This window comes from Heterocephalus glaber, unplaced genomic scaffold (assembly GCF_053883595.1).
Source record: "Heterocephalus glaber isolate CG9 unplaced genomic scaffold, H.glaber_assembly_v1.0 deba00001004, whole genome shotgun sequence".
Classification (NCBI taxonomy): Eukaryota; Metazoa; Chordata; class Mammalia; order Rodentia; family Bathyergidae; genus Heterocephalus; species Heterocephalus glaber.
In genome coordinates this window covers 10839451-10856697 of record NW_028258179.1, presented here as the reverse complement: position 1 = coordinate 10856697, position 17247 = coordinate 10839451, and the positions used below count along the sequence as shown (strand labels likewise).

The 17247-nt window shown below is 43.8% G+C and overlaps 1 protein-coding gene across 1 annotated transcript; it reads right to left on the bottom strand.

Annotated features, from left to right (window-relative positions):
* Positions 1-14584: 14584 nt before the first annotated feature.
* Positions 14585-15535, bottom strand: LOC101705901 (olfactory receptor 9S13). The gene has a single exon (XM_021247346.2). It carries the CDS (start codon positions 15533-15535, stop codon positions 14585-14587), a length of 951 nt encoding a protein of 316 aa, XP_021103005.2.
* Positions 15536-17247: the final 1712 nt, after the last annotated feature.

The following is a 17247-nucleotide window of genomic DNA, read 5'->3' as shown; positions in this document are numbered from 1 at the left end:
AAAGTATATATATATTCAGGTCTGTGTATACTTGCTATAAATGAAGAACTGGATATTGAAATTCAAAAGTTATGTAGGAGTACAAAGGACCCAGAAAAGCCAAAAACAAAAACAGTGTTGGAAGACGTTTAGCACCCAATTTTAAGACTTCTTCTAAAGCTACAGTAATCAAGGCAGTGTTGGTGTAAGGAAAGACATATAGATCATTTGAATAAAACAGAGAATCTAGAAATAGAACCACACATGTATGGTCCACTGAGTTTTGAAAGATTATTTAACATTAGCATTTTATAGAATATAAACTCGATTCAAGAGCCGAGGAAGAGAGAGAGTCTTCAGCAAATGGCACTAGAACACCTGGTATCCGTATATAAAAAATTAACCTCAACCCTTTTTTTCCATACATGAAAATAACTTGAAGGCATCTATAAACCTAAATAAGAAAGCCTAAAAGTATAAAACTTTAAGAAGAAATTATAAGGGAAAATATTTATGAATTCAGGGTAGGCAAGAACTACCTAGTATACAAAAAACATGATGTATAAAAGAAAAAAATTGATAAATGAGATTCCATCAAAATTTTGAACTTTAAATGACATCATTGAAATGAAAACTAGTCCTTAGACCATATTTACAATGCATATAACCTATGAGCAGAATATATAAAGAATTCTTAGAGCTCATTAATAGACAACCCAATTAAAATGTAGACATAAGAAGATGATAAATAACCAGTATAGCACAAGGAATGGTGTGCAACTCTAGAATCAGAAAAATACTAATCAGTACAATAATAAGATTGAATTATACACTAATTAGGGAGATGAAGTCAAAAGTTTTAAAAGCCTTGTCATGACTTTTTCTTTTTGTTGGATTCTCCCCCTTTGCGTTTAATTTGTCACGCCCAATGGATTCATTCTGCTGGGTTTCCTGGGGTTGTGATTCTCATTGTCTTTTCCTAGGGTATTGTCTAAAATTTTTTGGAGTGCCGGTTTGATATTCATGAAGTTCCTGAGGTGCTCTTTGTCTTGAAAGTATCTTATTATACTCCATGAATTTTGAAAGATAGTTTTGCAGGGTACATCATTCTGGGATGGAGGCTGTTTTCCTTTAGGGCTTGAAATACATCACTGCAAGCTCTTCTTGCCTTGAGGGTTTGCATTGAGAAGTCTGCTGTGATTCTGATGGGCTTTCCTTTGTATGTGATTTGTTTCTTTTCTCTCACTGCTTGTAGAATTTTGTTCTTCTGTTGGATTTCTGGAATCCTAACTATCATATGCCTGTGTGTAGATTTTTTTTGATTAAGGCTAGCTGGAGTCCTATATGCCTCACTTATCTGTATGTCAAGTTCTTTTCCCCTCCTTGGGAAGTTTTCTGCCATCACTTCTGTGAAGAGTTGTTTTTATGTCATCTGCACTCCCTCCTCTTTCTTCATTGTCTCCATCAGTCTTACGTTATTCTTCTTTGCATTGTCTAGCAACTGCTGGATTGATTTCTCGTGTTCTCTTACAATTTTGAAGCAATTTTTCTTTTCCTCCTCACTAATTGCAATCTTATCTTCTTTCTATATCTGAGATTCTGTCCTCACATTGCTTCATTCTGCTGGGCAGACTTTCGATGGAGTTTTTAATCTCTTGGAAATCTGTTTGTATCTGTTTTATGGATTCCATTTGTTTCCTATGTTGGGATTCCATCATATTCCTCAGATCCTCTATTTTTTTAATCTGTGTCCTCTCTAGATTTATTAATCATGTCTTGCACCATGAGCAAAATCTTTGCTGTTATCTGAGTAATTATTTCTGATTTTGTTTTTGCCAGATCCTCTTTTGTTGCCAGTTCAGAGAGTCCAGGTGGTTGAGTATCAGAGTGTTCCATCTCGTTTCCCTTTGGGGTTGCTGTAGGTGATCCAGAAGTCTTTTTTTGAGGCTTGTTTATGTGTCTTCTCATTTCCACGGGGCGGGGTTGTGCTTCTGGTGCCCACGCGGTTCACCTTCTCTGCCCTAGGAGCTTGGGATGGCAGCAGAGGAGCTTCCTTCCAGGTGCTGGGACCGGCTGAGCTAATCCTTTTCTTTTTAATTTTTCTCCACATTGCGTGGCCTCTGGGTCTTCCTGGGTCACTCCTATGCGGGCTGCAGCCAGTAGAGGTCACAGCAGGCAGTGGACAGCACTCCGTCCGTGGACCAGTGCTCAGGCACCGCGCTTAGGCACCTTGACACCGGAGGCTTATTACCTAATTTTAAGACTTCCTCTAAAGCTACAGTAATCAAGGGAGTGTTGGAGTAATTAAAGTTATATAGATCATTGGAATAAAACAAAATCTGGAAATAGAACCACACATTCATGGTCCCCTGAGTTTTGAAAGATTATTTAACAGTAACATTTTATAGAACATAAACTCAACTCAAGAGCAGAGGGAAAGAGAGTTTTTTCAGCAAATGATACCAGAACACCTGTTTTCTGTATGTAAAAAATTAACCCCAAACCTTTATTTCCATACATAAAGGATCTATGAACCTAAATATGAAAGAGTAAAACTATAAAACTTTAAGAAAAAATTATAAGGGAAAATGTTCATGAATTTAGGGTAGGCAAGAATTTCCTAGGATAGAAAAAACGTGGTGCATAAAAGAAAAAATTAATAAATGAGATTCCATCAAAATTTAGAACTTTAAGTGACATCATTAAGAAAATGAAAAGCAATACTTAAAAAGACCATATTTATAATACATATAACCTATGGCCAGAATATATAAAGAACTCTTACAGGTCATTAATAGACAACCCAATTAAAAAGTAAACACCAGAAGATAAATAGCCAGTACAGCACAAGGAAAGGTGTGCAACTCTAGAATCAGAAAAGTACTAATCAGTAGAATAACAAGATTGTATTATACACTCATTAAGGAGATGAAGTTAAAAGTTTTAAAAGAACAGATGTAAGCTTAGGTGTGAACCAGTTAGAACTTTCTAATACTGCTAATGTGAATGTAAAATAATAAAACCATTTTGGTAAACAATATAGAAATTACTTGTGTTACTGTTAAGAACCAACAGTTCTGTTAAGTTTTTACTTAAGAGGAATGAAAACACATGTTCACAATAGATTTGTATGTACAAGTTGACTATCCCTTATCTGAAATTCTTGGGACCAGAAGTGTTTCAGATTTTCATTTGAAATCCCCTTGATCTGCAAAGAAGATAGCTACTCCTGCTTTTTTTCAGGTTCCTGTCACATGGAGTATTGTTTTCCACCCTTTAACTTTCAGTCTATGAGTTTCTTTTTGAATTAAGTGTTTCTTGTATGCAGCATATTGTTGGATCTTGCTTCTTGACCCATTCTGCCAGTCTATTTCTTTTGAATGGTGAATTGAGACCAGTAACATTGATGGTTATAATTCATACATATTGACTTGTCATTATCATGACTTTTTCTTTTTGTTGGATTCTCCTCCTTTGCATTTAGTTTCTTGTTGTGCCCAACAGATTCATTCTACTGGACTTCCTGGGGTTGTGATCCTCATTGTCTTTTCCTAGGATATTGTCTAAAATTTTTTGGAGTCATGGTTTGGTATTCATGAAGTTTCTAAGGTGCTGTTCGTCATGAAAGTATCTTATTTCACCATCAATTTTGAAAGGTAGTTTTGCAGGGTACATCAGTCTGGGTTGGCGGCTGTTTTCCTTTAGGGCTTGAAATATGTCACTTCAAGTTCTTCTTGCCTTGAGGGTTTGCATTGAGCAGTCTACTGTGATTCTGATGGGCTTTTTCCATTGTATGTAGTTTGTTTCTTTTCTCTAACTGCTTGTGGAATTTTGTTCTTCTGTTGGATTTCTGGAATCCTAACTATCATATGCCTGTGTGTAGATTTTTTTTGATTAAGGCTAGCTGGAGTCCTATATGCCTCACTTATCTGTATGTCAAGTTCTTTCCCCCTCCTTGGGAAGTTTTCTGCCATCACTTCTGTGAAGAGTTTTTTTTATGTCATCTGCACTCCCTCCTTTTTCTTCATTGTCTCCAATCAGTCTTATGTTATTCTTCTTTGCATTGTCTAGCAGCTGCTGGATTGATTTCTCATGGTTCCTTACAGTTTTATTTTATTTTTTATTTTTTTGCTTAAATTCTTTTATTGGTACATTTTAGGTGTACAATATGTTTACATTTTCATTGGGTGCTTGTATCCCTGTACACAATGTGTCTTGGTTCTTATTGTTTTCCCATTACCTTTGCTTCCTTCACCCCTCTGCCCTTCCCTATTTACATACTTTGTTTCCATTTTTTTTCTTTTCTCATAATTTTTCCTTTCCATTCTTCCCTTTCCCCATCTCCTCCCACCACCCCTACCCCTTTGGACCTTTTCCTGTTTCAACGTATCAATTGTTAGTTATTAATCCTTTTAATCCTTATTTACACTCTCAGTTTCTCACACTAGAGAAGCTATTTGGTATTTACACGTGTGTCTTATTTATTTCACTTAAGAGTATGGCCTCAATATGCATCCGTTTAGCTATAGATGACTCTAGTTTCTCATTCTTTATGGCTGAGTAGTACTCCATTTTATTAAAAAACCATATCTTCTTTATCCAGTTTCCAGTTGATGGGCACTTGGGCTGTTTCCAAGCTTTAGCTGTTACAAACTGTGCCGCTATAAACATGGGTGCATGTATATCTCTGTGGTATGATTCTTTTAATTCTTTTGGGAAAATACCCAGCAAGGGAATAGCTGGATCAAATGGGACCTCCAGCCCTAGTTCTTTGAGGTATCTCCACACTGATTTCCATAGTAGTTGCACCAGTCTGCACTCCCACCAACAATGGAGAAGGGTTCCTTTCTCTCCACACCCCGCCAGCATTTGCTATTGGTTGATTTCTTGATAGCAGCCACTCTTTCTGGGGTGAGGTGGAATCTCAGTGTTGTTTTCATCTGCATCTCTCGAATGACCAGTGGTGTTGAACATTTTTTCATATGTTTATTTGCTGCTTTTACTTCCTTGTCTTGAGAAATGTCTGTTCATTTCAGATGCCCATTTTTGAATTGTGCCTTTAAATTTGGGGTTCTGATTTTTTTCAGTTCTTTATAGATTCGAGATAGTAACCCTTTGTCTGAGTTACAGCTGTTAAAATTTTTTTCCCGCATTGTAGGTTGTCTCAGCTCTGTTGGTGGCCTCTCTTGCAGTGCAGAAGCTTTTTAATAAAATGAAATCCCAGTTGTTGATTCTTTCTGCTAGTTCCCTTGCTATTGAGGTTTTGTTCATAAAGTCTTTTCCTATGCCAATGTCTTCAGGAGTTCTACCTAACTTATCTTCCAGTAAGTTTAGTCTTTCTGTTTTAATATTTAGCTCTTTAATCCACTTCGGTCTTAGTTTAGTGCATGGTGGTAGATATGAGTCTAGTTTTAACATTGGGCAGGTTGAAATTTAGTTTTTCCCACACCATTTATTAAATAGGCTATCTTTCCTCCAATGAGGGTGGTTGGCTCGTTTGTCAAAGATGAGGTGGCTGAGTATGTCTGGAGTTGTTTCTGCATCTTCTAATCTATTCCATTGATCCTCAGGTCTGTTATCAGTATCTAATTTCCCCATCAATTTTGAAAGATAATTTTGCAGGATACAACAGTCTAGGTTGGAAGCCATTTTCTTTTAGGGCTTGAATTACTTCACTCCACACTCTCCTAGATTTGAGGGTTTCTATTGAGAAGTCTGCCATGATTCTGATGGGCTTTCCTTTGTAGGTGATTTTTTTCTTTTCTCTGCCTGTAGGATTTTGTTCTTCTGTTGAGTTTCTGGGATCTTGACTATTATATGTCTAGGTGTAGATTTTTTTTTTTATCAAGGCTTTGTGGAGTTCTATATCCCTCACTTATCTGTATGTCCAATTCTCCACCTCTGTGTGGGAAGTTTTCTACTGTTACTTTTGTGAACAGTTTTTTTTATGTCAATTGTACTTTCTCCTGTTTTTTCATGGACTCCTATGAGTCTTATGTTATTCTTCTTTGCATCATCTAGCAGCTGCTGGATTGATTTCTCGTGGTCTCTTACTATTTTGATGAAATCTCTATTGTCATGGTCCCTAACCACAATCCTGTCTTCTATATCTGATATTCTATCTTCAGATTCCCTTAATGTGTTCTGCATGCTTTCAGTGGAGCTTTTAGTCTTCTGAATATCTGTTTGAATCTGTTTCATGGATTCCATTTCTTTCTTATGTTGGGTGATCATGGTTTCCATTTCTTACTTATGCTGGGCATCCATGGCTTCTAGGATGTTTCTGAGCTCATCTATTTTTTTATATCAGTTTCTGTTCTAGAGCCTCTAATCATGTCTCTCACTCTGCTCACCATCTCTCTATTTATCTGGGAGATTATTTCTGCTTTGAATATTTCTAGAGCTTCATTCATCTGTTTTGTTACTTCCTGTGCTGTCAGTTCAGGGTGTCCAGGCGGTTGATTATCAGACTTTTCCGCCTCATTTCCCCAGAATTTGCCTTTTGTGGGGTGGAATTCTGGGTTTGTGACTTGCTTAAATGTCTTCTCATTTTTGTTTTTGGTACTGTCCTTTTTTTAATTCCTGGGTTGATATTTTGAAGTTGTTTATTCTGAGTATCTTTGTTGATGTATTTAAAACCCTCATGGAATGATTGCTTCTCAGAGGTGTCTTCTAGATATAGCTGGTCTTTAGGTTTTCAGTCTCTAATGACTCTGAGGCTATCTCATTTTCATTGTACCAGGAAGGACAACTATTTAGATCAATCACAACACCTTAGCCCAAGTAGTACAATCAATCAGAAACACCATAGCATCAGATACATCTTAGAGAATGACAATTTGTGGTATTTATTAATCCATCCCCTTTAAAAATGAAGCGCCTCCTTCAGGGTATGTCTCTGTTGCCACAGTAGACAATGTGGGCAGCAGTGTGCACTTGTAAGTCAATGAGTCTCAGTAAGCTAGTCCCAGACCTGTGAGATTCAGGCAGATTCCAGGTTCTGATGGGAGCCGATGATAAATTGAGCTCCCTGTCCCTCCAATTTACCAATTATGGTGGTCTGGTGTGCCTTTAGTGCAGAGACTCCCTTCACTTTTGCAGTGGGCTTGTTTTCTTCAGGGATCCTGAGGCAGGCCCTCTCTCTGTTGTTCACTTCTGCCGCTCAGGACAATGGCTTTTATGTCCCCCTGTGCCTCTGCAGTGTGCAACCAGGTAGCTGCACAGCTAAAAGGCCAGAGGCTGGGGTGGGGGATGGGGCCTGTTGTTGGAGGTGCCCTCGTGGCCAAGCCGTCAGCTGGTGGGCGTGCCTGGGGGGGGTCCTCCTCACCCTGTCCTGGTGGCAAACTGGTGGAGCTAGCCGGAGGAAGCAGGTCCCAGTCAGCCTGTAACCACTCGACCCCACTCGGCCCCACCTGGCTCCGCTCCTCCTTATATTTTTAAAGAAAATTTTCTTTTCTTGGTGACTAATTGCAATCTTATCATCTATATCTGAAATTCTGTCCTCACATTGGCTCATTCTGCTGTGTAAGCTTTCAAAGGAGTTTTTAATCTCCTGGAAATCTGTTTGCATCCCTTTTATGGATTCCATTTCTTTCCTATATTGGGATTCCATCATATCCCTAAGCTCCTCTATTTTTTTATCTGTGTCCTCTATAGATTTATTAATCATGTCTTGCACTATGGGCACAATCTCTGCTGTAATGTGAGAAATTATTTCTGATTTCATTTTTTCCAGATCCTCTTTTGTTGCCAGTTAAGGGAGTCTAGGTGGTTGAGTATCAGATTGTTCCATCTTGTTTCCCTTTGGGGTTGCTGTAGGTGATCTCGAAGTCTGGTTTTGAGGCTTGTTTATACGTCTTCTCATTTCGACAGGGGAGGGAGTTTGCTGCTGGTGCCTGCAGCTCACCTCCACTGTACTGGGAGCAGTGCTATGGTGGCCCAGAAGCCTCCTCCTGGGCTCTGGGATTGGCTTACCTCCACTGTACTGGGAGAGGCACTATGGCAGCCCAGGAGCCTTCTCCTGGGCACTGGGAGCGGCTCACTTCCAATGTGCTGGGAGCGGTGCTATGCTGGCTGAGCAGATGCTGATATTGTAACTGTAAAACGTTCCAATCTGTGAATGCACTTTATTTCTACTTATTTGGGCCTTTTACATTTTTATTGGTGTTTTATACTTTTCCACTAACACATTTTAACATATTTTATTAAATTTATTCTCAAGGATCCCATTTATTTGGTTCTTTTGTAAATGACACTTTCCAAAATTTCAAATTACAATTGTTTATTGCTGGTATATAGCAATATAATTGATTTTCTATGAGATTGTGTATCCCAAGGCTCTGATAATAGATTTATTTTTCTAGAGCTGTTTTTTTGGAGAGGTGGATTCTTAGAGATTTCCCAAGTAAAAAGTCATCATGAGGTCTCCTTAGCCAGCATGATATGCTACAGGCAAACATCTCAATGACAGTAATCTTGCCACTTATGTGGCATATCTACAGTGTGAATAATTTCTTATGATCATCAAAACATGTGCAAAACATTGTAACTAATAGTTTTCATTATGACATTCCCCCCAAATGGAATGACTCAGATGCTTGCCAACAAGAGACAGGATGTATAATCCGTGGTCAGTTTCAACAATGGACTGCCCGGTTGAACAGCATGGACTGCTTTCATAGGTGTCATGCTGAGCCAGATGAGCCTGACGAAAGAATGCACATTATCAGAGTATGTTTTTGTGATGCTCAAAAGTGGACAAAACTAATTTATACTATTAGAGATCAGAACAGTTATTATCCTAAGAGCAGGGTATTAATTGGTCAGGGGCACAAAGATGGTCCTTTGGTTCTGAAAATGTTTTCTGTCTTGAGGGTGGTCATCTCTAAGATGTTTAGCGGCACACTCAGTGAAGTGTGCTGAGAATTGGGGATAATGAGAGTGGAGGGTCTCAGGGAGACAGTTTAGATGGTTTTGGAAATGGTAGCTGGAGAAGCAGCTCTAGAATGCTGTGAGCCAAACAGGATGGGAGATTCTGGTCAGAGTACAGAGGTCACAGGTTGGGGAGATGAACATCCAAAGGTGATGGCAAAGACTGGAGCTCCTCCAAAGAAGCAAAGCACGTATGAGAATAGTAGCACTCACCATTACCTGTAGTGATGCACTAGCAACATTTCTGCTTTCTGTTTTCACAACCTTATGCTCTAGTGGCCTAGAAGTCCTAATTCCAGAGGGGAGAAGTCTTGTACTGGGAAGCAAAGCAAAGTTTCCATTGAAATGGAAGCTAAGACCCCTGCTTCCCTGGCCTTTTGGGATCCTGTAGCCACTGACTAAACAAGCTAAAAGGATGGTGATAGTGGCAGGCGTGATGGACCCAGACTGTCAAGGGGAAATTGTACTATTGCTCCACAGTGGAGGAAAGGAAGAATACACTTGGAGTGCAGATCTTGTAGGGTCAATAGGATACTACAACAGCCCAGTCCAGGCAGGATGACAAATGGCTGAGTCTTCAAGAATGAAGGTACAGGTCACCCTACAGGAAAGGAACCAAGACCTGCTGAGGTGCGGCAGAAGACCAAGAAAACACAGACTGGGTAGTTGAAGAAAGTAATTATAAATACCAGCTATAACCCTGTGACCAGCTTCAGAAATGAAGATCATAATTGTAACTTCTCTTGCAAGGTGCTTCCTTTGTAGCATAATGTTGGTAGACTTAATATTGGTTCTTAAGTGTTAAACCTGTGAATAAGTTACAAAATATTAGGAGTATTCCTCACTCAAAGAAAACATTACCTTCTATTCTGAGGAGGGAATTAGTGTACTTCCATTTGTACACAGGATAGTTGTATCATGTTATTTACAATTATGAACTTGTCTTTGTATCTGGAGTCTAAGTGTGGTTTAAGGAAATGTGTCTGGTTGTCTAGTTGAGAAGGGGGGATTGTGATTGTTAGTTGTTGCATCAACTTGAGTAAGAAACACCTAGTTGATTGACATAGCGTAGTTCTGGGTGTGACTGAGTGATGACATGCTGAAAAAGGAAGACCCACTGTCTTACTTTCCTCATTGCTGAGACAAAGTCATCAACACATGAACAGAGTGGCCATGGTGGCAGGGATGGAGGTTATGCATGGGCTCAGCAACACGGACTGTCACTCACCAAGGCTGATCTGGCTACAGCCACTGCTGAATGCCCAATATGCCAGCAGCAGAGACCAATACCAAGTCCTTGATATTGCACTATTCTCCAGGGTGATCAACTTGTGACCTGGTGTCAGGTTGATTATATCAGGCCACTTCTATCATATTGGACCACTTCTGTCATGAACTTTGTCCTTATTGGCATAGACATTTATTCTGGATATGGATTTACCTTCCCTGCACCTAATGCTTCTGCCAAAACTACCATCTCTGGACTCATAGAATGCCTAATCCACCATCATGGAATTCCGCATAGCATTACCTTTGACCAAGAAACCCATTTTACAGCCAAAGAAGTGAGGCAATGGGCTCATGCTCATGGAATTAACTGGCCTTACCATGTTCCTTACTATTTAGAAGTGGCTGGATTGATAGAAAAGTGGAATGGTCTTTTGAAGATGCAGTTACAGCACCAGCTAAGTGGCAGTAGCTTGCAGGTCTGGGGCAAGGTTCTTCAAAAGGCTGTGTATGCTTTAAATCAGCGTCTGCTATATGGTACTGTGTCTCCCATGACCAGGATTCATGGGTCCAGGAATCAAGAGGTGGAAGTGGGAATGGTACCATTCACCGTTACCCTAGTGATCCACTGACAAAATTTTTGCTTCCTGTTTCTGTGACCTTATGCTCTGCTGGTTTAAAAGTCTTAGTTCCAGAGGGGAGAAGTCTTGTACCAGGAAGCACAATAATGATACCATTGAATTAGAAACTAAGACTTTCTGGTGGTCATCTTGGTCTCCTCATCCCTCTGAGGAAACAAGCTAAAAAGGTGAGTCACAGTGTTGTCAGGGGTGATTGACTCAGACTGTCAAGGGGAAGTTGCACTATTCCTCCATGAAGGAGGAAAGGTTTATTTAGCTCACAGTTAGTAGAGATTTTAGTCCATAAATGGCTAGCTCCAAGGCAGGGTGGATGGCAGACAGGTATCACAAAGGCAAAACAGTTCATGGGAGGCAGAAGGTAGCACAGCAAGGGTCAACCAAGCTCTTTCTATCCCTTATATTTTATCCGGGCCACTTAGGGTGGGTAGCACTCACACCCTTGATCCTAGTGCCCTTGAACCTAGCACTGCACCATGATTCAATCCCAGCATGACACACCTTAGATCCAGCCACCTCTGAAAAAGCCCCACTTATGACCACGTGAGGTTGAGGGGCAGCATCTAAACACCAGCCATAACACCCACCCTGGGTGTCAAGTGTCACCACCCAATAGACTGCTAGCATGAATGGAATAAAGAGAAGGAAGTCTCACTTCTGCTTCTTTGGAGAGAACCCAGAACAGACACACTAGCAGTAAAACAATCAAACAATCCCCACAGGACTGCTATGCCATGTAGCCAGTGTCCGTACAGTTCCCTTCCTGCTTTAATTGTAGTGTGCTTGCAGGCACCCCTTTCCTGGCTGTGTACCTGGGTATTTGGGAGTGGTGAGCATGTCAATTTCTTTAGGCCAACTTTTTGCTGCAAGCCATGCTTTAGGCTGCAGTGTTTTGTCTCTGTCCCAATATCCAACCACCTCAGTTAATCTGGGGAGAGGGGATGGAAATCATTTGCCTGACACCTGGCTCTGTAGCCTGCTGATGTCCTGTCACTCCTGCTCCCTGTGCTGCTAGGCGAATCCTGCCTTTTGTGTTTGTGTTTGCATTCCTGAGACTTTCTGCCAAGTCTGTTGCCAAAAGCTGTCGGCCCCATTGGAGCCTCTCTGGTCCTTTGTGCTCAGGTGCCAAACCGCACAGCTCCCCTTTCCAGTGTGCTGAGTCTTATGCAGCCCTGGGCATGGCTGAGGAGTTCCTTTCCCCACTCATGATATGGTGGTCATTAGGGTTTTTGACTGTCTCAGATCTTTCTGGTCTCTGGGGAAACAACAGGACACTTCTCACTCTGCACTGACCATTGAGTTTCCCCTCCTTTGTGTTTCCAGGGTTTTGATCTATGGATGCTACCATAGATCATGCTACTGGTGGCACCCAAAGTTCCCGTGTTCAGCTTCTCTTTTCCTCTTGGCAAGAGAGGTTTGTGCATAGGGAGAGAGGGTTTCTCACTGTTTGAACATGATGGGGGTGGGGGATAGTTCATTTCCCCTTTCCTTGCTGTTCCTGGCTTCCCAAGGTCCCCAGTAGCAGTTTACTCCCACACTGAGTTTCCTCTTCCAGATGGCAGTGAGGGTAGGTGAGGAGCCTATCCTGGTGTCTGGCCTCGGCAGCCCTGGTTCCTTCTGTCAGGCTCTCAGAGCCACTCCCAACATGAAAAGCTCCCTGATCTCAATTATTTTTGATTTAACAATGTAGTAGAGAACAATGATCAAACTAAAATGTGGTCCTTGAACTTAAGGCATTCACCCTCCACTAACTTCACTCACCTAAGCAGAATTATGCCAGGTGGATTTCGGAGTTGCGAGCCTGGTTAGCAACAACCCAAGTGTCCAGTCAGCCAATAGGCGTGGACTGAGGACCTGACACCACCATGCAGGACAGCATCTTGTAAGAGGAAAAAGGCAAAACCAACCACCTCTAACCTTGAACAGTGACATTCAGGAGGATCTGAATGTAGGTCCTGTTGAGGTGACATCACTGGGAGGTTTTTGACCTTGTCTTCCAGACTGTTGGAGAATTTGTGTCCCTTTTAATGTCAGAGTGGCTTCATTTCTTAATTTAAGTCAGGATTGATATTCTCATAATAAGGACACTGATTCTTCACTGTTTATACCACAGCCTACAACAGAGTTTAGATAAATTTACACTGTGGAATAAAAACAAACAAAACAATTGTAGCACTTTTCTTCTTTTCTAACCATGTACTGAGGTGGTATAAGTATCATAGGTATATTCCTCTATTTTGCTAAGAAGACAGGGTAATGGCTGGGGGTTGGGGGAGAAGGGAAAGAAGGTGATGAAGTGGAGGAATACAGTTCTATCAGAGAGGCAGGCCACTTGAGAGGTAAATTCAGAGCTGCACAGAGAAAAGGAATGTTACATATGACCCGAATATTAAGGGGTGGATTCAGTATTAGGGGTAGATATAATTTTGGAGATCTCAAAGCTGAGGCTTGATGGTTACACAAAGTGGTTGGAAACCTGAAGATTACCAGACAGATTAACTGGGCGACAGACCTGGGACCTGCTTGTCTTGTCAGTCTTCTCACTGAAGGTGTCTTTTTCTTTTTCTTTTTTTTTTTTTTACCGGGGATAGAATTTGGGACCTTGCACTTTCGAGGCAGGCATCATAAACACTGAGCTAAATCCCCGGCCCTAACTGAAGGTGTCCTGAGCAGGGAGAGCAGGGAGCAGAGATCCAGGGCAGGTCCCTACCACCCCTAGCAGGGACACAGACTAACCCCACTTGCAGAGAAGACTTTGCTTGTATCACTCATGGAGTGGACATCTCTACTAAAGAGATAGATATAAAGTAAGACAATGGCCTGAGACCAGGTGTGGGTTGGGCATGAGGACGAGGTGGAGATTGGGGAGCCCCATCCTGAGCTGCAGGTCCAGGACCTCAGCCAGTGCAGGAGAGCTGGGCTCAGGGGAATGCACGTCCCTCCCTTGCCCACTCTTCTCCTGGCTGCACCAGTGCTCTTCATCCTCAGGAGCAGCTTGGTGACAGAGCACCATTCACTGCTCAGGAGCAGCCAGGCTGAGCTTTGGAGGCTCACTGTGAGACCTGGAAGCCCTGTGCTTTCACCTGGGTGCTGAGCTGGAGGCCGGTGGATGTGCTGGAGCCAGGTCACCTAGGAGCATCTGAAGCAGGCAGGAGGTGCCCTGTGCTGCCTGCAGGAGGAGGCAGCATCCTGTACAGAGGGAGGGTAGGGAGCAGCCAGGGTGCTGAGTGAGGAGAAGTGCAGGGTGCAGAGCTCTGTCCCATTGCCATGGCAAATCCAGGTCACTGTGAGGACGTGTGCAGCCTGCAGCCCCTTAAGATCCCTGCTCACAGATGTCCAGCAGCAATTTCCCTGTGACATTCCCTGTGATTTCACTGTGACATTAGGGTCAATGATGGACAAGGAAGGAGCCACAGACAGTATAAAGCTCCATGTACCTTCCCTGAGAGATGCTAATTTTGTTCCCAGGCCCTGCGTTAAGGGCTCTGCTTATTCTTCTGCTGACTCTTTTTACTGAATGTGTAAAGGATTCAGTTTGCTCTACCACAAACCATTATTTTTTGCATGTCAAAGAAGGTGCCTTATTCAGATTAACAAATGACTTCCATGTGATGTGCTTTCATGAAAGATTGGAGAGATGCATAGGAGAAAGAAGGCTAGAAAACCAGAAGAGAAGGCAGCAAAGCAAACATTAACGAAGGAAGGAAGGAAGCAACAACAAGAAGAAAAACCCCATTGAAATAGACCCAGTGTCTCACTGATGCCTTTCCTCCCTCCTCAAATGAGCATCCCTCACTGGCCATCCACATTCACAGGGCTGCCCGCCTCTGTCCCAGCCTCCGCAGGGCGTCCTTCACATCCTTGTTCCGCAGACTGTAGATGAGGGGGTTGAGCATCGGGATGACCAGGGTGTAGAAGATGGAGACCACCTTGCCCTGTTCCATGGAATCCACAGCTCCGGGCTGTGCGTACATAACAAAGAGGGTTCCATAAAAGAGGGACACGGCTGTGAGGTGGGACCCACAGGTGGAGAAGACCTTTTGTCTTCCTGTTCCTGAGTGCATCCTGAGGATGGTCACTGTGATGTAGCCATAGGACACCAGGATCACTAATACAGTGCTCACAATGAGGAAGCCACAGAGGCCAAACAGGAGAAGCTCATTGAGAGCTGTGTCAGCACAGGCCAGCTGCAGCAGAGGTGGCACGTCACAGAAGAAGTCATTGATGAGGTTGGAGCTGCAGAAGGGGAGCTGGAAGGTGAGGCTGGTCTGCACGATGGAGTTGAAGCAGCCTGCACAGTAGCACCCCAGAACAAGCTGTGCACATATCAGAGGGCGCATGGTCACTGGGTACTGCAGGGGGCTGCAGATGGCCCTGAATCTGTCATAGGCCATCACAGCTAAGAGGACAACCTCTGTGGTAGCAAACACAGAAATCAGAAAGAACTGAATGGTGCATCCTGCAAAAGTGATGACCCTGGAGGAGGAGAGGAAGTTGGCCAGGGCATTGGGGGCGATGACAGATGAGCAGCAGAGGTCCAGGAAGGACAGGTTCTTGAGGAAAAAGTACATGGGTGAGTGCAGGCGGGCATCGAGGGTGATGACTGTGATCATGGTGAGGTTGCCCATGACGGTCACCACATACAGGGCCAGGAAGGCGGCAAAGAGCAGGGCCTGGGTCTCCATGCCTCCCCTGAATCCCTCCAGGACAAACTCCCACAAGGGCACCGCTGAGAGGTTCCCATGTCTGTTTGCTGTCATGGCCCTGAGCTGGGACAGCCGTGCAGAGAGGACGGTGGAGCCAGTGACAAGGAGCAGGTCATGGTCCTAAGGTCACTGGTACCATGAAGCACAGAGACCTGTTAGTGTCATGCTGCCCATGGACCACGGTGCTACCTGCTGTGCTGTTCTTCTTGCAGATGAGCTCCTAAGGGCCTGAAAGGAAACACTGTCTCTGAGTTACTTAATTCCTGACCGGGAACTGAATATTCCCTGTGTAGGACACTGAGCCATGCTCCTGGGGATGCAAACCGGTATCCAGAGCTGAGTCACTCTGGGTGTAAGGACAGAGTTTCAGCACCACCTGCCTGCCTTTGAATCACCTGCTCTCCTACTCTTAAAGATGCTCTGAGAAGCCCCATGTGGGCATCTGTCCCATCCCACACTGCCCAGGCCTCTATCCTCACTCCCTGATTCATGAAAAGGACTCAAGGCTCTCCTGTGCACCAGGCCTTGGGTGGGTGATCACACCACCTGCAGCCCAGCCTGCCCTGGTGACCTGGTGCCTCTGTCTCTCCCCTCTATGCCCCTGATGCCACCTCTGCATCTGTGACACCAATCCTGGACCATGGTGACAATTAGTCTGCTGAGCTTTCTGCCTCCTCGAGGATGTCAGAGGCGTCCTGTCCTGCCCAGGTCCTGCAGTTGGATAGACTGTGGAAAGGTGAGTGTAGACACAGCAAGGTAGCCCCTGACAGCAGCTCACACCCCACCCCATTGCCAGTGCTGCATCTCAGCTCCTTCTTGGGGTTGGAGACTTAGACAGGGGTGTTGCCCCCTTGAAATCCAACAGGGACCTCTTCCCATTGCCATCTGACTGTTCATGATCAGTGTCTCCTTCTGTCTTTGTCACAGCATGTACAATGCTGCTGTACCCTGAGTAGGGGTGACTTCCCACTTCTGTTTTCTCCAGGAGGCAGTCATAGCTCTGCTCTGGTAAGGACCCTGGCTGGAATGGCATGTGGGGTCTGGTCTGCCTTCTGGAGGGACTCCATGGGGTTCCTGAGCTGTGTGGGTCTAGCAGCTGGAGTTGGACACTCTTCACCCTCTGGGGCTCACTCTCACAGGGTGGGGACGTGTGGTCTGGAGGGGCCCATTTGTTCTCCAGCAAGTATTAAGTTGCAGGTATTTACACTGTGAGCTGGAAGGGTTTAAATGGAAGTATTTTGTGCTCATCCATGCCAATTCCACTTGATAGAAACTCATTGGTGGTTACAATTTTAACCCCCTCTTTCCATTAAATTGAAAATATATGGTGATGTCCCTGTCCGGAGGCAGGTTCACTGACTTATGTTACGGGAGACATCAGCCTCGTGACGTCTGCAGCGTGTGGAGGATGCAAGTGCGTCCACAGGTGTCAGTGATGGGCAGCCGGCCCTGGGCTGAGGCAGGTGCTGTGCTGCTGGAGAGCTGGAAGCCTCTCACCTGTGATGGGCCTCCTGTCCTCACCTTCCTCCTTGCCTGCCTTATGGGCTTCTGTGGCCCCGATCCAGCAGCGTCACCCTCACTTGTGAGCTGGTAGAAAAGCAGGTGCTTCAACTGACCACCTGCAGATCATGATTTCTTTCATGAGGAGGTTCCCACGCATTGCTGTTGCCAATAGGCAGCCAAGGCCAGGGTGGCTGGGACAGGGGAGTGGTGACTGTCTCACCTGCTGAGAGCAAGTCCTGAGTGCTTTCTGTACGCACAGCCCT

Excerpts from the sequence above, each read along its gene's own strand:
- LOC101705901 (XM_021247346.2), bottom strand. The coding sequence starts at position 15,535 with ATGACAGCAAACAGACATGGGAACCTCTCAGCGGTGCCCTTGTGGGAG.